General features: G+C 45.3%; 1 protein-coding gene across 4 annotated transcripts in view; it reads right to left on the reverse strand.

Moving 5' to 3' along the window:
• The window catches only part of ABTB3 (ankyrin repeat and BTB domain containing 3), a 297350-nt gene that overhangs the window by 116931 nt on the left and 158332 nt on the right, over window positions 1–22087 (reverse strand). For all 4 annotated transcript variants that reach the window (XM_019642633.1, XM_019642631.1, XM_019642634.1 and 1 more), the window contains exon 2: window positions 3016–3165. In XM_019642633.1, the coding sequence (XP_019498178.1) occupies window positions 3016–3165 (150 nt within the window). The remainder of the gene's footprint in view (window positions 1–3015; window positions 3166–22087) is intronic.

Raw genomic sequence — 22087 nt, forward strand, 5'->3', positions numbered from 1 at the left:
CAATGCCTCCTACAGAGAAAAGTGCAAAATCCTCAGCTGGAAGGAACACATGCCCAACCAACGCCCTAATCTCACAGAGGGGGTTCTCATTACCCCTGTATCACATAGAAATATCTGCTGGGCTTACTCCAGGAGGAGTCTAGTCCAGAGCTGAGGAGCGAAAGCTCTGCCTTACTACCTGGATTCGATCTCCAGCCCTTCAGCTCACAGGTGTGGTTGATCTTAGAGAAATTATTTATCCTTGTCTCACCTCCACTCCCATATAAATGTAGACAGCTGTGGTTACATTGCAAATAATTCACATGGATTTTTCGCAGTTCCCTAGTTCAATACTATCACTTACTGCTGTTATTATTATTGGCTATTAATAAGGCCATGGTCGGGGGCTCCGGCCTCAAGCCTGCACAGCCTGATTCAAGAAGAACACGGATAGCTGGGAACAAATTCTTTCCACCTCACCTTTGCTGGAAAAACATTGGTTTCTAGCATCCACGCTGGAAGAGTAACCTTTGAATATGAATAATAGCTCTCTATGTACATAGAGAGCGCAAAGCTGTATTGACTCAGACCACAGAGCAAGCCAATCTAAATTACAATCAGATCAGAAAAGAAGGCAATTTTATTACCTTCAGTCACCCACTCAACATGCTTCCTCGCATTTGTTCTAGGGGGCCCACTTAATGAATGTACAAAACCTGTTCATAATTAGCAGCACCCATTTGTGTGCCAACAATTCATCTGCAAAAGTCAACACTCAACCACAATGACAGCATTTCATTTGCCAGAGCAAATTGTCTCCTTAAAAACAATTTATGCGGCAAGCTGCTCCTGGAGCCTGCCTGCGTAGGTGAAGTGCAGATCTGTTTAGCAAATCCCTTCTTCCAAGACAGCGCTGGCAGGGCCCAGCCCAGGGAGGGGCCATTAGGACATCCCAGGACAAACCTTTGAGACCCCAGGGGACAGTGTGTGTGGACCAGCTGGGGTGGGGGCCTCTTCCCAGGCTGTGCCTGTGCAGACGTGACCCAGCCTCTGCGTTTTCCCTGGGGTCCTGGGCATGTTTTGGCATTTCTTACAGAGGTGTTCTCCCAGGAGGCTGCATGGATCCTCTATATCTGAATCCTGGGGAGCTGTTAAAATGCATACATTTCCTTATCCCGTTCCAACCGTAGATATCGCCAAATATCCTTCACACACATCACCATCTCAAAATAATGGGGTCACCAGAGCTGCTGCCAGATCTGGTTTAATGCGCTAATAAAAAAGCATAGAATGACTATACCGCAATTGAGATGAAAATTTGAATGTAACTGGTTTCTTTTGTAAACCTATGCACCGTATTTTATGCATTTAAAAATATTCCGAGGCGGGGTCCATAGGCTTTACCAGATTGCCAGAGGAGCCAATGGAACCCTAAAGTTGAAGAAAATCGACTGTCCAGTAACTGGAAGACCTGGTGACTAGAGGCTTCATGTGTGACTTCAGGGGTTTAATGAGAATGGAAATGCAATTTCCAAATTTAGGGGCCAGAAAAGTGGCTCTCGTGACCACAAGGGCCCCCAACGGCTTCAAACAGCTACTACTTCCCTTCCCAGGGGTGCCGTGTGCTAAAGGGACGATGCCTGCCTGTCCTGGGTGTATATGGAATCCCCCTGGGAAGAGGCACACGTTCCTTTTTAGATCCAGAAGGCTTTTATAGTTCAGGATTTTCTAGAATCTCACACCCACTCATACTTGAACACAACCCAGCATTTCTGAGATCAATGTGCCAGTCCCATCAGGAAGAACACACAGCTAAGTCATTTAACTTTCAACGGGGTCATAAGGAAACACAGCTTTATTTTTCCTCTGAGAGCTCAGCCCTGAGGCCCCATTAAGTGCCAGGCAGTAATCTTGGTGCTGGGGTTGCATTAATGAACAAAACAAACATCTCTACCTTCCATGAGGCTATATTCTAGTAGGGAGAGAGAGATAATTAAAAAAAAATGAGTCAAATATAGGGTGTAATTAGGGGGCAGGGGAATGACTGCTAATGGTTATCAGGCTTCTTGTTGGGGTGATGAAAATGTTCTAAAACTGATTGTGGTTATAATTGCACAGCTTAGTAAATATATTAAAAATCACTGAATTGCAAACTTTTAATAGGGGAACTATATATCAATTATACCTCAGTGATGCTGTTATTAAAAAACAAAACATATAGAGAGTATATCATAGGATAACTGCTAGGGAGAAAGGTAAAGCAGTGAAGGGGGTGAGGGTCCTCAGGGGGTTATAACTTTAAATAGGGTGGTCAGGGAAAGCCTCATTGAGAAGGTAACATTTGGGTGAGATTTGAAAGTAACCAGGGAGCAAGCCACGTGGATATCTGGAAGAAGAGTGGTCCAGGAAGAGGGAACGTAAGTGCAAAGGTCCTGAGGTATGTCTGTTACTTTCAAGGACTAAGAGGGGCCAGGGTGGCTGGAGTTCAATGGGCCACAGGGGAGAGTAGAAAGAAGCAGAAGATGTCTGAGGGAGATGGCGGGGGTGGGGGGGATCCAGAAGCAATTCTGAGGACTTTGGGTCAGACGGGGAGCCAGTGGAGGATTCTGAACAGAGGAGAGATGTGATCTGATATATGCTTTAAAAGGATCCCCTTGTGACCATCAAGTGAACAGCCACCATTTATAGAGGATTTACTCTGTGCCGGGTACCACGTCAAACTCCTTTATGGGATTAGCTCATCGAATCACCAACTACACTCTAAGGAAGGGATTATTCTTTTCTCTACGTTATAGAAAAAATAAAGTGAGGCTCAGAAAAAGTGTATGAACTTGACCTACGTCAGGGACAGGGCCAGGGAACTTACCAGGTGCTTACCTGACTCCAGAGCCCTCCCCGCCTCCATCATCATGGGCACTGTTTTGCGCACACAGTAGGTGCTCAATAGAAGTTGTCCCGTGGCTGATGACAAAGCACTGCCCCGAGGGCAGTGGCACCTTGGGCACAGAGAGGGCTGGAAAACCAGCATCCACTTACTCAGTTCTGCGATGCTGCCCACGCGGGTGGCCAGCAAGGACTGCTCGATGGTCCTCAACTCTGATTGGCTGAACATGGGCAGCTCTCCCGGCTTGCTTGACCTCTGCGGGTCTCTGTGAAGATTCAGGCTGTCTGGCAGGCACAGCACCCCTGTAGCCGGTGGGGAGAGAGAATGCAAGGAAATCAAATCGTGATGTTCCAGTTCACGAAAGGAGGGGTACAAAGCCTTGCACAGCCTTACCCCACACCAGAGTTCATACCCCAGAGCCAACCTGACCCCCAAGGCTCCGGACTCCTTTTTTGAAATGATGTGTAGCTGTTTTAAAAGGCTTCCTCAAGGTCCTGGCCTGCTGACTTTAACAAACGTGGGCATTTGTGTGTACACACACATTTCTAAAGGACGCAGGAACTTTTCTTTGGCCTGCAGGATTCTGTTCGCTCAGAAATGCCTCTTGAGAAGCCAGCGGTCACTGTCACCCTCTCCCTCCCAGAGGCAGCTGGTGTCCCCAAGTGCCCTGAGGGACAGTCTCTGATGGCAGTTACTTCTGAGGGCTTCGTTTATTTGCCCAATAAATTTATCTCTGGGTGGCTGGGCTGTTATCTATTAGACAAGGCTCTGGCTTTCTCTGTAGAGCTCAATGTCAGGTGGTAAAGAGTCCCCATGGATTTCTGTAACTCGTATGGAGAATACTCAGGGGAAAACCCTGGAATCCAATTATTCTCTTCCTTTTCTTTCTACTCCGTGAACATTCAGTGAGAGCCTGAGCACTTACTCTGGTAGGTAACTCGGAAATATACACTATTCCCTTCACCACCCCAACCTCCAGAGGCAGAGTGTGCTTTCCAGCTCCTTGACGCTGGTCCTGACTTACTGTGGCCAAAGGTATGTTAATGGACACGGTAGAACCAGAGGCCAGAAAAGCCCTTGTGCAGTTGAACTTGCTCTCTTGTGTCTCTGCCATCGTCATGAGAAAACATACCCTGGCTAGCCTGCTGGTCTCAGGAGGCTGAGGGACACACAGAGCACATCCAGTACCAACCTGCAGCTTAGAGCTGCCCCACAAAAACAAATGCTAATCTGGTATGCCATTGAGATAGAAGGGTTGTTTGTTACTCAGCATTACTATGGTGATAACCGACAGCTACACCTACCAAGAGCCAATAGCTAAGGATACAATAAATAAAAGCCATCATTGCACTGTGTTAGGGGCTGAGGACTCAGTAACGGGCAGAATACACACACTGCCTGCCTTCCGTGCGCTCATATTCTAAGCAAAGGAGACAGGGTGCTACTCACAGAACTACAGAGCCATCAGAGAAATGCTCTGTGGTAGGAGAAAGGAGGGATGTTTTAGCAGAGACCTGCATAATGACTAGTTGTCAGTAAGAAGGAAGTTCTTATTGAGTGCCTGCTGTATTCCCAACCCTGACTGGCATTTTTGGTGATGCAGAAGAAGTGTCAAGTAGTGTATACACTAATTGAAGAGACAAGACTAGCGATGACAAAATAATTCGGGAACAATAGAACAGTATCAACATACAGGTGCTGAATGGTTTACGACAACTGGCAGGGTAAGGGGAAACAGAGAGAATGCAGCAGTCAGTAGTTCAAGTCCACAAAAAAAGGTTCCTTCTTTGAAGATGTGCAGGCGTGAGGTGGCCCCTGTCACTCACCTCTTCTGGCCCGTGCTGCCTAATTAGTGGCTCCAGCCACACTGAGCCAGTCGCTGGTCCCTGAATGTCTCACCTTCACACCTAACAGGCCCACACAATGGGGAAGGTAACCAGAGAAGATGTTTTTGGATGAACAGTGAATAAATCAATGAATGATGCAAATGACCACTCACTTTTAATGCTCCTATAATCAGGAAAATGGTGAAATAAGTTTCTTTCTAAGATTGTTCTCTACCCATTGTTTTCCAAACATTTTTGACTGTGACTCGGAAGAAGAATATATTTTATATCACGATCCAGTACACGCACCACCACACACTTCTCAGTTTTCCACGAAAAAAAAATTCATGGAAAATAATACTGATCCTTACTATCACACAGTGTCCTCCCCTCACCTTCCCTCCCATCCCGTCCCTTCCTTGCCCCTCTTAATAAAAACTGCTGTCTGCAACACCAACAGTCATTTAATGGGTCATGACAGGCAGTTTGAAAAACACTGTGGACCATGTAATTCGGCATTAACTGGACAATACTGACTCGCCACTTACTGGACATGGCCTAGTGCCATGCGAGACTCTGCGCGGGATGTAGATATGGCTGAGAGGTGATCCCTGCACCTCAGCAACCCTTAGGCTTTCAGGAAAGACAAGACCTTCACAGAAATTCCTATCATCCAAGGCTGGCCTCCTACCTGTCCCCTTTCATTTAACAGCCGAGTCATCCTCCTGTGACCAGGGACACCCTGAGTCATCCTTGCTTCCTCCCGTTTGTTCACCTGGGGAAAGGTGGTCAGAGGCCAAGTCAAGCAGACGTTGCCATGGCAAGATTATTGGGCCAATCCCTCATCTGTCACCCCTGATGTCTCTGACTCTTATTCAGAGGTTTACTACCCTGGGAGAGCTCACTGCTGATGGCACCAGATGATCATGGCCCTGTGTGATAAGGGACCCATGGTTCCAGGTGATGAGGCCCCCTCTTGGGGGAATGAGATGGTGCTCAGGGGGCTTCACAGCAAAGAAGGCCAGAGACTGAGCCCTGGATATCGGAGAGGGTGAAGTGACCTAATTCACAGTAGAAATGACCCTCACGTGTTCTCACAGGAATGCTTTCTTGGTGTAGCATCCCAGACCTGCATCAGAGAAGCTGCCTCACACACTGGCTGAGACACAAGCCATCGGGACTTGGGAGTCTGGAACCCAAAGCTTTCGTCCTGGCTCTGCCACTTCCCACCCACGTTTAACCTTGGGCAACTCACAGAGCCTCCGCGGACCTCAGTTTCCCTTTCTGTGAAATGGAGGTGACAGTAATGGCCTTTTCTCCCTCACAGGGTTGATTTGAGGTTGCTGGGGGTGTGGGGATGAAGTGAAATAATGTATATCAAGGTATTTTACATATGCTGAGCGTACGGTAGGTGCTCAACATGTTAACTGAGATGAAAATCAGTTACTATGTGGAAACCCAGCTTTAGACGACTTGATGCTTTATCACAAGAATAAACAATTTCCCTTGGGATTATTCCTCCTTTTAGAGGATTATTAAATCTAAATGTGAAAATATAATTATTCAAAGAAGCTTTGAAAACTTCTATAATTGATCTATTATGCAAAGATTATACACCAAAATTTTATTTCTTTCTTCTCCTCCCTCCCTCCCTCCCTTCCTTCCTTCCTTCCTTCCTTCCTTTTCCTCTCTCCTTCTCTCTCTCTCTAGATCGTGCTCTAGATGGGGTATATACATAAACTGGAGTTATTAATTTTTTTATATAAATATCAACTAGGTCAATAAAAAGGTCCCAGCATCATATTTTAGTGTCAGATACAGGCCTGAATTTTGGACTACTCATCCATTTCCATTATTGGAGCCAAGGACAGCCACAGCCTGGTGATTCAGACTCCTCAAGTTCAAAGACAGGGAGAACCAAGGTTCAACTATGACTTTGATTGAACCTAAAGGGAATAACTTCCCAGGGTAGCAGGTGATCATCAGCTGTGGCCCAAGATGGGCCTGAAGGGGTCATGACCTCCCTGAAATTCGGTTACTTTGGAATGGGTTGTGCATGTGTCTAAGCGGGGAGGTTTATTCATATTCTCAAAGGGGTCTGCGGGCCCTAAAAGGTGATCAACCAATGCCTTTGAGGCCAGCCATAACCAGGTCTCTCTGCTCTGGGGCCGACTGGTCATAGGTGGGACAGAGTGGGCCGGGCATGACCAAGGGCCCCGATAGAGCCCCTTGCGCAACCCAAACAAAGACCTTCCCAGGTCCCCAGTCAGCTTCTGTATCCGCAAAGAGGGATGAAAATATCTACTTCATCGGTTTATTGTAGTGATTAAACAAGACAACATATTAAATGTTAAATATATCAAATACTCTGGCCTACAGTAAGCGCCTGCGCTAAATACCCTGTGCCCACAAATGTGCAGTTTGTTTATTTAATGTCTGGATTCAAACAGCCTCGAGGATTATCTTTCCAAAATCTTGTGCAACTGGAGACAGATAACTTTTGGTTAGGTTGCTGTGAACATAATACATGAGAACTGCTCCCCTGGGTGGGCCCCTGGGCCGACCACAGCCAGCATCTGTCTCGGTTGGGGGTGATCGGGGTGCACTTCTGCCTCCCTTCCCATACACACAGGACAGCCCCTTGGCACACAGAGTTCCCTGCCATCCTTTGTCCCTCTTAGCTTTTCTCTGTGTCTCCATTCTATTATGGGGCCTCGATGCTCTCTACCTACCAAGAGAAAACCACATAAGACAGCCGTCAGCGCTCATCCATTCTCCCCTCCGTGATGATGGTGAGAATGATGATTAAGGAGGAGGCGACTGCTTCTGTCTTGGCACCCTGGACACGGGCTTGGGTTGTGCCTTGTCTGTCTCTGGCTGCGAGAGGAGAACAGACTGTCCTAACTCCTGCCTGCCAAGCTACACCTTGTTTCCTGCTAAGTTATCCCCAGAATTTAAAGTGGAGGGTCCTGGCACCAGTCCCAGCTTTAAGAAATGAGAAGGAAGCGGGTGGCGGTGCAGCAGACCAGCCCTTGGACAGGTACCGGGCAGACCTGGCCGGGTTCAGAGTCCCCCCCTTGCCCTTTCTCAGCTGTGTGGCACGGGGCTTGTGAATGGCTCCTCTGAGCCTCCGTTTCTCCCTCTATAAATTGTTCAATGCTATCTACCTCCTAGCGTGGTCGGGAGGCCCTACTGGGCTAATATATATAGACAACCTGGCACGGAAGAGGGGGTCGATAAATGTTTGCTAATAATCCAAGTGAAGCTCTTTCTTTGAAGCTCAAGATTTAGGAATTCAATAACACGATGCCAGAAGGCTTTCTTTTACTGTTACATTTATTAAGAAACAAAATAGGAAGTTATCAGATTTTTTTTCCCCTTAATATTTGCACAAGTAGCTTGGAAACCCCATTTTATTTTAAGGGACTTGACAGTGGGAAATATTAATAGATTCAGAGCTGGCTCGGTGAACCCATTCGTCTATGGATAGCAGGCGAGCCATACTCCAATTAGGATAAACCCAGACCTTGGTTCAGATCCCTCCTCACCCCCAGAATGAATTACATTCAAAGAAAACGTCCTTCGGAATTCTGAAGCCAAACCATCAAAACGAGTAAGAGGCAGAAAACACAAAATGGAGAATTTTCAGAAATGCGTTCAAGGACATGCTCGGACGTGGAGCCTGAAATACACAGGAGGGATACGTGTGTTCATCTGAAAGGAACTCATGAAGACACGGAAGACACAGAGCGCCAACCACAAAGACAACAGGACACATTTCTGCCCTCAAAATCTCCCAATTGGCATGAGAGACAGACTCCCTTCCAACTGAAATACTATGAGAAAAAGATTGGAGCAGAGGCGTGCGTGGGCTCCCGGTGGGGAGCATGGCAGGGTGAGCTCAAGTCCGCCTAGGAACTTTAAAGAAGCTTCCCAGGGGAGCTTACACTGGAGCTGGGGGCGGGGGAAGCAGACACCTCACAGCAATATTCAGAGTGTGGACTCTGGAGCCTGAATGAATGCTCTGACTAAACCACAGCTGTGCACGTCCCAGCAATGTCACCTCAGGCGTGTCATTTAGCCTCCCTGTACCTCAGTTCCCTCGCAAATAATAGGGGTCATAGTATAATCCTCATAGGGCCACTGAAGACTAAATGAGTTAATACATGTCCGTTTTGGTCCCTATAAATAGCTCAGTAAATGTTACTATTACCACTACTATTACTACTACTACCATTATCATCTTCCTCCTCCTCATCATCATCACCAGAGAAGGACATTACAAGGAAGAATAAAGGCCCAGAGATATGTACTGTGCATATGGGTGACTGGCTGGCGCAGAGGGTGCAAGACGGGAACAGCGGGTACAGATGGTGGGAGAAGACGCTGGACTGGGAAGCAGGGTGGGCCATGGAGAACCTTGGGCATTGGGCCAGAAAGGATTTGGACTTAAAAACTGAACCGTCACCTTCCAGCTACTGTGTGTCCCCATCTTCTCCATTTCACAGCCAAAATTCTAGAAAGAGTGGTCTACACCCACGGTCTCCATTTCTTCCTCTCCTTCACTATCTCTATACCTTGTTACCTCCATTTTTTCTGGGTGCCCAGTAAGTTCATGTTCATCCTTCAAGGCCCAACTCAAATGTCCCCAGACTCAAACAAGCAGCATGTCCTGTTCTTAGGAAGCTCGTGGTCCAGAGAGGGAGACCCTGAGACAACGAGGGAACTGTACCCGGCATGGCTGCTGGGTACTGCGACAGAGAGAGGCAGGGACAAGGGAGGGGGGTCACACAGGAGGAAGTGGCCCAAGGTAACCCCACAGGCTGCCCTGCCCATATGAACCAGATGCAGCCAGCCTTCCCTTGCAGTCAGCTCAGGAGCCAGGGGAGCTCATTAAAATCTGGGCTAGGGAATGTCAGCCCTGAGAGCAGGGCATAGTGGCAGCCATGCTGTCATTAAGACATTGTACATGGTACGAGGAGCACAGAGCCAGTATGGCGATAGTTTGGCTCTAACAGTGATAGGATAAATAAGAAAATCAACAGTTCCAGGACTGTGAAGAAACAAAGGGCAAAACACTCTGCTCCTTCGCTCCTTCAGTGACTATTAGCTGAGCAGCTACTAGTTGCTAGGCACAGGTCCAGGTACCGGGGATCCAGCAGCAAAACAGTGGACATCCTTGCCATCTTGGTCCATGTGTTCCAAATACGTAATTAGAATATGGAGCTGGTTGGGTGATAAGTGCCACAGAGAACAACAGAGCAGGAAAAGAAGTTGGGGAATGCCGGGCCGGGAAACGGGGACACCGAGAAGGGGACCTTCAAGGAGAGTCTTGAAGAAAGTGAGTGTGCAAGCCAGGCTGATATCTTGGGGTAAATACAGGCCAGCAGAGGGGACAGTGGAGGTAAAGGTCCTGAGGGGGGTGGGCTTAGCTTGTTGGAGGAAGGGACAGGCAAAGTGAGGGGAAAGGTAGTAAGCAACCAGTTCAGGGGGGTGGCGAGGGCAGACGGGGTAGAGCCTCATAGGCGATTCTAGACTTTGGCTTTTATTCTCAGGGAGATGAGAACCGCTGGACTGTTCTGAGCGGGAGAGGGATGTGATCTGACCTTTTTGGAGGGTCACTCCAGCTGGCGAGTTGAAAACAGACTGTAGGGAGTGGCCAGGGTACAACCTGAATAGTTATGGTGGAGGTGGTACAAATGTAATTTTCAATACAAAGTGACTATAATGCCATTGGAGTTGCTCATTGGGTGTAGGGTGTAAGAAAAAGAGAGGACCCAAGAATAACTGCAAGGATTTTGACCTATACAATAGAGATAGATTTACCATTTATAAAATGGGGGAATACTTTGGGGAAAGATCAAGAGTTCAGTTTTGGTCACATTCAACTTGAGACACCTATTGGACACCCAGGTGGAGCTGCTAAGCAGATTTCCCTGCTCCGTCTCCCCACCTCCTATGATGCAAACCCTCATCATGTAAGCACCAAGGTACTGGGCTGTTGGAAAAGTCATGGCGCATGTTTGCAATGAAAAGCATAGAAAAAATACGTCATGACTTTTCCGACAACCCAATAGTTTATGCTTGTTTCGCTCTTTCCTCTTCCCTGTTACTAGGGAGCCCTGTTAAATAGCCTTACAAAATCCTTCCCTTTTTTGCCCTCCTTCCTTCTCTCCCAGAGGTGTGCCTTTATTGCATTATCCGTACAACCTCCGCACAGAATCCTGAGCTACATACGTCTCATAGGGGCTTCAGAGGAGAGGAAGACTCATTTTGCTATTTTCCTCATCTCGGCAGTAAAGAGTGTCTGGGGTCCTGCAGGGCTCGTGAACAATGCTTCAGTCCCCAACTCCTCCTAAGAGGTTCAGGGCTCCATTTCAGAACTTCTACTAATGAAATGATATTTTAGACCTCGAGCTAGGTCTTGGGTAGCTGTGGTTGTCAGAGATTGGTCAGATTTTAGAGATCATCTGGCTCCTAGGAGCATGGACTGTGGCCTTTTGGAAATTCTGACAAGCATCTCCCTTGCTCCCTACACGGCAGTGACATTTGTGGGCAGAGTGGCATGTGACATGTGGTGGCGATAAAACAGCCCTGGGTGCGACTGACAGCAACGTTTTGTGTTAGAGTGTTCTGAGTTAAGAAATAGTCTGACATTTCAATTAACACACGTCAACAGGCCAGGGTAAAATAATGAGGCGGCAGCTTTTTGGAAAATGGGAGACTTTTGCTTTATATCAAGGTGGCCAGCATCTTCCTTAGTTAATTGTAATCCAAATTCTTTTTTTTTTTTTTAAAGATTTTTATTGGGGAATTGAGGGAGGGGAACAGGCAAGTTGCTGTCCTTTTATTCTTCAGTCTAGTTGTGGAGGACGTCGCTTCACTGGCCCATGTTGGTATTATCATTGCGCTCTTCCCAGGTGAGGCAGAATGGTCGCCGGCCACCGGACAGCCGCTCACGGTGGCTCTTGACAGCTCACGCCGGCTGCCGGCTGCACACGCTGGCTGCCGGCCGCTCACGGTAGCTTATGGAAGCCCACTGCAGCCGGGGCTGCAGCCCAGCTGGTGACTCACCGCAGCCCAGCTCCAGGTCAAGCTGTTGTTCACCATCTTAGCTGTAGAGGGCGCAGTGTCACTGGCCCTTATGTGGGATCCGAACGGGGACCCTGCTGCTCAGAGCTGGCGTCCCAAGCCAGCTCTTACCAACACACCACTTGACTGGCCCAACAATCCAAACTAATCCATCCATCCATCCATCCATCCATCCATCCATCCATCCATCCATCCATCCATCCATCCAAGCTTCTGTTTATATAATGGAGCACCCTTTACTAAATTAAAGGGTAATTATTGGGTTGTCAGAAAAGTCATAACACATGTTTGCGACAGATGGCACTAGTTCATTTTTGGAAGTATTAAGAGTCATTCACATCTATGTTATTGCTGTGTCACTTGACAGCTGACAGTTCTAGCTTCATGCTATAAAAAAATTGAGCGATTTGGTTAAGTTTTGGAGATTTTTACAACAAGTTGAAGATGGAAGACCAAACTGTGCATTTTTGCCATATTTTACTGTTTTACTTCCATAAAGGGAAGAACGCGCGTCAAGCTTGTGAAAAGTTGCATAAAGTTTATGGTGACAATGCTCTACAAGAATGTCAGGGCCAATGATGGTTCACAAAATTCTGTGCTGGTGATTTTGATCTCAACGATGCTCCTTGGTCAGGGAGGCCCACCGAGGTTGATGACGACAAAATAAAGGTATTGATCGAGTCAAACCCACGTTACATGACAAGAGATTGCAGAAACATTGAACATCCATCATTCAAGTGTTCATGACCACCTAACGAAGCTGGGATACGTAAGCAAGCTCGATATTTGGGTTCTGCACGAACTCAAAGAGGCTCACTTGACTTCGTGTATAAACATCTGCAATATGCTCATTAAACGTGAGGAAAACGATCCTTTTTTGAAGCGACTGATAACTGGTGACGAGAAGTGGATTGTTTACAACAATGTGGTGCGCAAACGGTCTTGGTCCCAACGTGATGATTCGCCTCAAACAACATCGAAAGCAGACATTCATCAGAGGAAGGTTATGCTCTCAGTGTGGTGGGATTTTAAAGGTGTCGTGTTTTTCGAGCTCCTACCAAGGAACCAAACAATCAATTCGAATGTGTACTGTCGGCAATTGGACAGTTTGGACGAATCCATCATCCAGAAACGTCCAGAGCTTGTTAATTGTAAAGGAGTTGTGTTCCATTGCGACAACACGAGACCACACACAAGTTTGATCACCCGTCAAAAATGATTGGAGCTTGGATGGGATGTGTTGCCACACCCACCACACTCGCCTGACCTTGCGCTGTCAGACTTCCACTTGTTTCACTCTCTTTAAAACTCCTTGCGTGGCATAACGTTCAATTCAGATGAGGCTGTAAATCAGCACCTTGTTCAGTTTTTCACAAATAAAGACAGGTCCTTCTAAGAAAGAGGAATTATGAAGCTCCCTGAAAGATGGCAAAATGTTATTGAACAAAACGGGCCATATATCACGGATTAATCTTTGTTCTTTATATAAATAAATGACCTTTGAAAAACATAGACAAAATATGTCATGACTTTTCTGACAACCTAATAATAATTTTTTTTTAATGTGGATGTTCAATTGTTCCAGCACCAGTTGTGGAAAAGATGATCTTTGCTCCATTATATTACTTTTGCTCCCTTGTTAAAGATCAGTTGACGATATTTATGGGGGGGTCTATTTCTGGGCTTTGATCCATTCCTTTGATCTATTTGTCTATTCTTTTGCCAATACCACACTGTCTTGATTACTGTAACTTAATTATATTAAATCTTGAAATTGGGTAGTGTTGAGTTATTCTGGGTCTTTTGATTTACCATATAAAAATCAGTTTGTTGATATCTACAAAATAGCTTGCTTGTATTTTTATTGAGACTGAGTTGAAGCTATAGATGAAGAATCTATAGATGAATCTATAGGGAAGAACTGACATCTTGACAATATTGTCTTTCTATGAACATGGAATATCTCTCCATTTACTTAGTTCTTCCATGATATCTTTCACCAGACTTTGTAGATTTTTTGGTAAATTTCCTTATATAGATCTTATGCATTTGGTTAGATTTATACCAAAATATTTAACTAGTCTGTATACCTTTTATTTCCTTTTCTTGTCTTGTTGCATTAACAAGGACTTCCAGTATGATGTTGAAAGGTGAGGGGGGACATGCTTGCCTTATACCTGATTTTAGAGGGGGAGCTTTACGCTTCTCATCATTAAATATGATGTTAGCTGTAGGTTTTTTGTAGATTTTTTTTTGTCAAGTTGAAGAAGTTCCCCTACATCCAAGTTTACTGAGAATTTTTATCATGAATGGATGTTGAATTTTGTTAAATGATTTTTCTGCACTTATTGATATAATTATGTAATTTTTCTTCTTTAGTCTGTTGATGGATTACATTAATTAACTTTTGAATGTGAAACCAGCATTGTATACCTGAGGTAAATCCTACTTGTTCACGGGGTATAATTCCTTTTATAACTGTTGGATTCCATTTACTAATATTTTGTGAGGATTTTTACATCTGTGTTCAAGAGAGACATTGAGCTGTAGTTTTCTTATAATGTCTTTGTCTGGTTTTGGTATTGCAGTGATGCTGGCCTCATAGAATGAGGTAGGAAATATTCCCTCTGCTTCTATCTTCTGAAAGAAACTGTACAGAATTTGGTATAATTTCTTCCTTAAATGTTTGGTAGAATTCACCAGGGAACCCACCTAAGCCTAACGCTTTCTGTTTTGGAGGGCTATCGATTATTGATTCAATTTCTTTAATAGATATAGGCCTATTCAGATATCTTCTTATGTGAATTTTGGTAGATTGTGTCTTTCAAGAAATTGGTCCATTTCACCTATGTTATCAAATTTGTGGACACAAAGTTGTTCATAGTAGTCATTTATTGTCCTTTTAATGCCCATGGGATCTGAGGTGACATCCCCTCTTTGATTTCTGATATTACTGATTTGTGTCCTCTTTCTTTTTCTCTTAATTAGGCTGGTTAGAGAATATATGATTTTATTGATATTTTCAAAGAACTAGCTTTTGGTGTCATTGATTTTTTTTTTGTTTTAAAATTCACTGTTTTCTGCTTTAATTGTTATTGTTTATTTTCTTCTGCTTACTTTGGATTTAATTTTGCGCTTGTTTTTCTAATTTCCTAAGCAGAAGTGTATAGCTTAAACTTTAAATCTTTCTTCTTCCCTAATATATGCATTCACTGCTATAAATTTCCCTCTAAACACTGCTTTTACTGCATCCCGCAAATTTTGATTACTTGTTTTCATTTTCATTTAGCTCAAAATATTTTTAAAACGTCCCTTGAGATTTCTTCGACTCCAGTGTTATTTAGAAGTGTGTTGTTTAATCTCCAAGGATTTGGGCTTTTCTAGCTATCTGCCGCTATTGATTTGTAGTTGAATTGCATTGTAGTCTGAAAACAGACACAGTATGATTTCCATTGTTTTACATTTGCTAAGATAGGGTTCATGGCCCAGAATGTCCTCTAGCTTGGTGAATGTTCCATTGAGCTTGAGAAGAACATGTGTCTGCTATTGTTGGATAAAACAGTCTACAGATGTCCATTATATGCAGTTGATGGCTGGTGTGGTTGAATTAACTATGCCCTTGCTGATTTTTTGTCTATTTCTCATAGAGAGATATTGAAGTCTCCAGCTATAATAGTGGATTCATCCATTTCCCCTGTCAACTCTATTAGTTTTTGCTTTTTCTTTGTAAAGGCTATATTGAGGCTATTTTCAGCTGTTTCTTTCCCAGATTAATTTTAATTCTGAATCATTATGGCTGAATCTGAATATGGCTCCAATGGTAAAGGAGGATCACACTGGAAAGGGAAGGAAGGAGGTGACGGGCAGGAGGGGTGGTAAGGAGGTGTATGTCCAGGTGTAAACCCTCTGGATTCATTATTTGAATGTACATTACGTGCCCTAACACAAATTTAGCTGTACCCCTCCCTGCTGCTAACTCTCCAATTCCACTGTGTTCACTGAGACTCACTTAACAAACACAAGCTGAATTAACAAGTGACTCCTGGGTGGAGTTATTGGTGGCAAAGATAGATTAGTAAGTTTTAAAGAAAGGTGTTAACAACACATTAACACCCCCACTGAAAATTTCTCCCTGTGAAGAGGGCTAAAAGGGGGCTCAGACACGGAGAGATTTCAAACCAGCCGTCACAGCATTTTATGCCAAAGTCAAATAAATATTCACAGATTTGTAATCCCCAGGATGTCTAGAAGCCACTTCCAGGTAATGGAGAGGGTACCCTCTACAGTGGAAGCCCACACACCTGGCAGGCTTCCAACTGGAACTCTCCAGTGGAACTTCTGCAGAGTAAGAGCATAGGATCATTAATATTTATAATGAGGGCCCCCAGGGCCTGTAAGATCCTGAATCATCCAAGATAGATTAAATCATGTTGAACCAAGCTTTAGTGTTAAGTATATTTAATTGTATTCTAAGTCTTCACAGACTGATTATTTTTAATTAAACAGCCTGGTGACTATAACGTATCACTTATTTGATTTGATATAGTAGGGAACTATTCACTAGGATGTTTAATAAGTTGAAATGCCCTGTGGCTGACCGCACGGAGTGACAGGTATATGTGTGTTTACAGGCGCAGAGATTAGGCTAACATTTTGAGAGCGAGCTAAATGTTGCTGTTAATGTAGTTTAGATGTTAATGGAACATAAAAGCATAAATCTGCCATTTGCAGCTATGTGTGTGTATGCTCATATAAATAACTAACAGGGTTTTCACAATCCATCAAAAATACAGCAGGTCCTCGAATAACGCTGTTTCATGGTCATTTTGTTGTAATATTGATGAGATGCCGTAGGAACTTAACTCTTGTTTCTATCAATTAGCCTATGGTGAAATTGGTTTCATTGTATGTTCTTTTGCTTAAAGTTGCAGAAGCTATTGGGATGTTAAGTGAGGATTTACTGTACAATGATTACTAAATTGGCTTTTAAAAACATTAGGATCCCATTAGGCTAAATTCAGCAGCTGATTACAGAGCAAAATAAACCACAAGAGGACTCTAAATTCTTGTTTGTTGCTGCTGTTAAAAGGTACTGCACTTTCAACAAGGCCATGGGCCCCTGGCGAAGTGAGCACATGGTCCTTGCTGGTGAAGAGGGGCCCTATCCGGCTCTACATCTGGATAAGGATGCTTCCGGGGAGATGCCTCCTCCTCGCACCTGTTCTGGGAGTTCCATCGAGGAATATATAAAGCAGCCCAGATAGAACTCAATATTTTTCAACTTTTTTTTTATTTTTTATTATGGCCTTCCCCCCACCAAGAAGGATTTTTGGACGTTTTCTTCCCTCCAACCCCACTCCCCACCATATTCACCATGTCTTTTATTTTCTGTACGCTCATGTTTTCACATCTGGGCCTTGCTCTCCCTGTAGGGGCTGCCTCTCCCGGGTTAGCCAATTCCTAGAGATAGCAAACAACTTGCCTAGTGCGTGTCCTTTTCAGATGCAAACCAGCCAATCCTGAGCACCCACTCACAATCATCTCCTTAATTAAGCTCTCAGTTCCAGGCCAGTATCCACCTGCCCTGATGATGATCATACCCCAGGGCCAGGTAGCAGACAACCTGGGACAGCCCCTATGTGCCCCTCCCCTCCCCACAGCTGTCTGAAATTATTCAAACCTGTCAATCCTAAATCTGCTCACCTCGCCTCACCAGCTCCTCGGCAGGAAATCACAATGAAGGCTCCTGTCCATGGGTCCCCCTCTCCGTCTGCCTCCTGACCCACCCTGGTGCTTCCCTGTGTGCCCTCCCCACCCCCAGTGGTGTGCCTCTCTTCTTGGGAACTGAAATTAACAAACTATATTTTCAATGGCAATCGTCTCCTGATCTGTTGACCTCACTGTCCCTCAGATTTGCTATTGATATATATTTTAAAACACCCCATCCCATGAACTTACACTGTGTATCAGCTTATGTACTGTGGTCCCTGGGAGGGTCACGAATCATTATAATAACTAAAGTTTTGTGTTTTTTTTAATCTCTCAACAACCAATTTTCACCCCTTATTTTGCTCCCATGGAAAACTTATGAGTTAACCAATCCTCACTGTACATGAAAATAACTTGGGGAGTTTTGAGAAGTACCTACACTTGGTCCCCATCCCAGGCCAATTAAACCAGAATCTCTGGGGGCAGGACCAGGCACTGGTATTTTTTTCAACATTCTCCCTGGTGATTCTAATGTGCATCCAGGTTGAGAACCTCTGAGTTAACCCAAATCAGTTGCTGCCCCACCTGCTCCCTTCACCAAGCCTGGCGCCTGCACACTGCATTCACTTTTACAGACAAGAACCACAGGAAAAAACCCAAACGACTCAGGGCTCCATGGCACAGCCACATTTCTGAAAGGTCTATCCTGTTTCAGCCCAGGAAATTGGTATTTAAGTGTAGACATAGAACAACTGCTAGAGCCATTTGGAGTAAGTTGAATGGTGGCCCCCAAAAGATACGTCTGTACCCCTGGAACCTGTGAAGGTGACTGTGTGGGTCACATAAAAATTTGCAGATGTAATTAAGGGTCTCAAAATGCAATCGTCCTGGATTTAGGGTCAGCCCTCCAACCAATGACATTTGTCCTTATAATAGAAAGGCTGAGGGAGATGTGAGACAAAGAGACACTCAGAGGAGGAGATCATGTGAAGACAGCCACAGAGACTGGCGTGATGCATCTCCAAGCCAGGGAACACCAAAGAATGTGGGCAATCCCAGAAGCTAGGAGACAGCATGGCAGATTCACCTTCACAGGCTCCCGTGGGATCTAACCCTACCAACACCTTGATTTTGGACTTCTGGCCTCCAGAACTACAAGAGAATAATTTTTTTGTTGTTTAAAACCACAGTTGATGATATTTTGTGATGGCAGCCCTAGGACTAACTGATTTCTTAGTGATTTTTAAAGTCTCTTATAGCCTAGAGCAAAGCTTTGAGCTCAGGACCACCCTTCCCTCTTCAACAGCTTTCAAGGACTTCCTGCGTCGAGATAAGATTGACACTTACTTCTTAACCAGGAATTAAGCACCTCCTTGACCTGACTTAACCTAACTGTCCACTCCAAAGTGACAGAGGACTCACTTTCCTTGAAGGGACTCCCTACCTCCTTGCCTTTGTTCATGTGGTTCATCCCATCTAGAATGCCCTTCCCTCAGCTGTTTACAGGTAGCGATTTTACCTGTTCTTCAAGGTACAACTCAAATGCCACTTCCTTCTGCAAGCTGCCCCAGATTTCCCCCAAACCAGCGGGACACCCTCTTCTTCCCACAGGAGGATGACTTATGCAACTTCCACCTCCATTCGGCATGTGCAAGATGATAATACTGATGAAAAACAGCAGTTAGGGCTTTCATATAGCAGTAAGTACTTTACACGCATGAACTATCTTATAATAATCCTTACAAAACACCTCTACCGCTGGTATTGTTATCATCTCACAGATGATGAAACTCAACACCAAGAAGACAGGTGACTCCCCCAAGGTCACACAGCTGGTAAGAGGCAGAGCTGGGACTGGAACTTAGCCTCTTTGGCTTCAGGTTTGTAATGCTCGGAAAGAAAGGCGGGGGCCAAGTCAGGAAAGGAGTCACAGGCATGTTGAAAAGCCTGGATTTTAGTCTAAACTAACAAAGAGCCACGTAAAGGCTCTCAGGGAGGCAGAGAGGTGATCTGGGCACAGTGTGAACAAGGCTGGGCTGCAGCCATCTGGGTGAGAGAAGATGGCAGCTGGGTCCCGAGGAAGAAAGTTGCTGGGTGAGAGCAGTTTCCCAGAGTGGACTCTGCTCGCTGCCTGCATCAGAATCTACCTGGGTACTTGTAAAAAATAATTTAGATTTTCATAAGCAGCCAGGATGAAGGAACCTCAGCTTATACAGGCCTGAGGTCTGAAAAGGGCAGGGAGGCAAATCCGATAGAAGGGAGGTAACAGGCTCACAGCCTTTGGCGAAGTGCACAAGGCCACACAGCTAATAAACGTGGGAGCTGGGACTTGAATCAACTTCATCGCCCAAGGTAGTCACGACACTAATAATGACCAGAAGTCACAGATAATGGAAAGAAAGCTCAGAAAGAATCACTGTCTCAGTTGCCTGAAGAACTCCCAAAACCATGCACTGAAAAGTGGATGAAGACAATGCAGAGTGGGCGCGATGACGCACCGGCCAGGTAACCAAGAGGTAACCCAGGGTGGGGAGCAGTGGGGGAGCGCCCTGGCCTTGCCAAATCTCAGAGGGGTGGTCTTTTCTCATCCGCGGCCGCTGGCTGTAGAAGAGCCAGGCCTCAGAGGCAGCAGGCTTCATGACAAAAAAGTGGCCCTTGTCTTATCAGGGCAAATTCATAACCCAATTTTTAGAAAGCCTCTGTTCAGAGAGTGCATTTGCTGGATAGGTAAATATTCTCACTATCTAAAGTTTATGTGCACATACACACTCTCTCCCTCTGTATATATGTGTATATCTAGACATGTATTCATATGAATACACACACACACACACACACAAGACACCCCCATTCACAGTTGCCCATCTATCCATTTACTGTATGTACGTGTTGTGTATAATCGAGAAAAATGATACTTTTTTGCCTGGGAGGAGTTTCTCAACAGCTGTGAATATCCATTTTGAAAGTTTTTATTCTGTTATTTAGAACCAGTGAATCACGACATTGCAGGCTTTGAAAGCTGGGATGGGTTACAGGCCACTAAATCCAGTTCCCCCCAGTCAGCACAAATATTTCCTGGGTGCCTACTATATGCCAGACCCTGGATGTGAGATGGTACAAAGCCATGGCCCCTCCTTACGAGAGTTTACAGCTAAACTCTTTATCTTAGAGATGAGAAAACAAAGGTTTAACCAGAGAGGTTAAGTAACTTTCGAGGTCACACTAACTTGGTTTAATTCCATTAAAGATACTTCCAGTTCCAGGCATGAATCACCAACCTTAAAAAAATCAGAAAACAATTCAATATTCTTAACACCATGGGAGTAGGCAAAAATAACGGTCCTCAAAGATGTCCATATCCCAGTCCCCTGAACCTGTGGACATATTAAGTTACATGGCAAGGGGGGAAGGAATTAAGAGAGCAGATGGAATTAAGGTTGCTAACCAGCTGAATTTAAGAGAAGGAGATCAGCTTGGATTACCTGGGTGGGCCCAGTGTACCCGCTAGCTCCTTTACATGGAGAGGAGGAAGGCAGAGGAGTCAGTGTCGGAGCGATGCAGCATGAGGAGACTCAACAGGCCACAGCTGGTCTTGAAGATGGGAAGTGCCCATGAGCCAAGGAATGCGGGCAGCCTCTAGAAGCTGGAAAGGAACAGGGCCCTGCTGACACCTCAGTTTTGGCTCTGTGACACTCATTTTGAACTCTGACCTCTAGAGCTCTCCAGGAGAATCAACTGATACAGTTCTAGGCCTCTCAGCTTGTGGTAATGTGTTACAGCAGCCACAGGAAATAAATGCTCCCTCTAACTAGATCTTACAAAGCACCTCAGAGCGCTGGGGGCCTGCTGGAGTCACTCTGAAATGAGCATCACTTTTCTTTTTAGGAGCCCAGACACCTCGTTTCACTTTAAAACTTAGGATCTGTTTTCAGTCTGGCCATCTCCCTCAGCCTTTGCTCGCCCCACCCCCACCCCGGGTACATTCCAGCGTTTAATGCAGAAATAGAGATGAGCAAAGGATGCCATTTTTTATAACTTTCTTCCTCAATTCTTCCAGACACGTCTCTCTCTGCCTCTAGATCTCTGTTTCCAGTGTTTTTATTTTCAGAAACGCTCTTGGTGTTCATTCCTTGCAGCCCACTGACGAAGTGACCTTGGGGGCCAGCGCTGCTCTCCCCACGGCCCCAGCCGCCTTTCATGCCTGTCTGTGTCTGCTCGGAGACGGTCTTCTGCTTCGGGGATGAGCTTCAGATTCAAGGCCCTCCTGACACGGATGGAAAGGAGAGGGCCTTGCGGAGAAGGGCCAGGCTCCGTGTTCTGGCTCAAGGAGGAGGACTCACTCCTGCCCACTACGGTTAGAGAGCTGAGGTGGGAAAGACCCACTCGCAGGAGAAGGAAGAATGCATCTGCCATCTTAGGGAAGGGAGATGGGCAGAAAATGGCTTCTGGAGAGGGGGACTCAGAGAATGAGAGCATCGATTTTCTGACAGTGAAAAGCTGTCCCTCCTGGGAATGTTTGAGACAGGCCTTATCATCCATTATTCAATAAAATATTCACTGAAAACCTTAGTGCCGGATACTGTGCAGGGGACATGAT

Source organism: Hipposideros armiger, unplaced genomic scaffold, assembly GCF_001890085.2.
Source record: "Hipposideros armiger isolate ML-2016 unplaced genomic scaffold, ASM189008v1 scaffold_71, whole genome shotgun sequence".
NCBI lineage: Eukaryota > Metazoa > Chordata > Mammalia > Chiroptera > Hipposideridae > Hipposideros > Hipposideros armiger.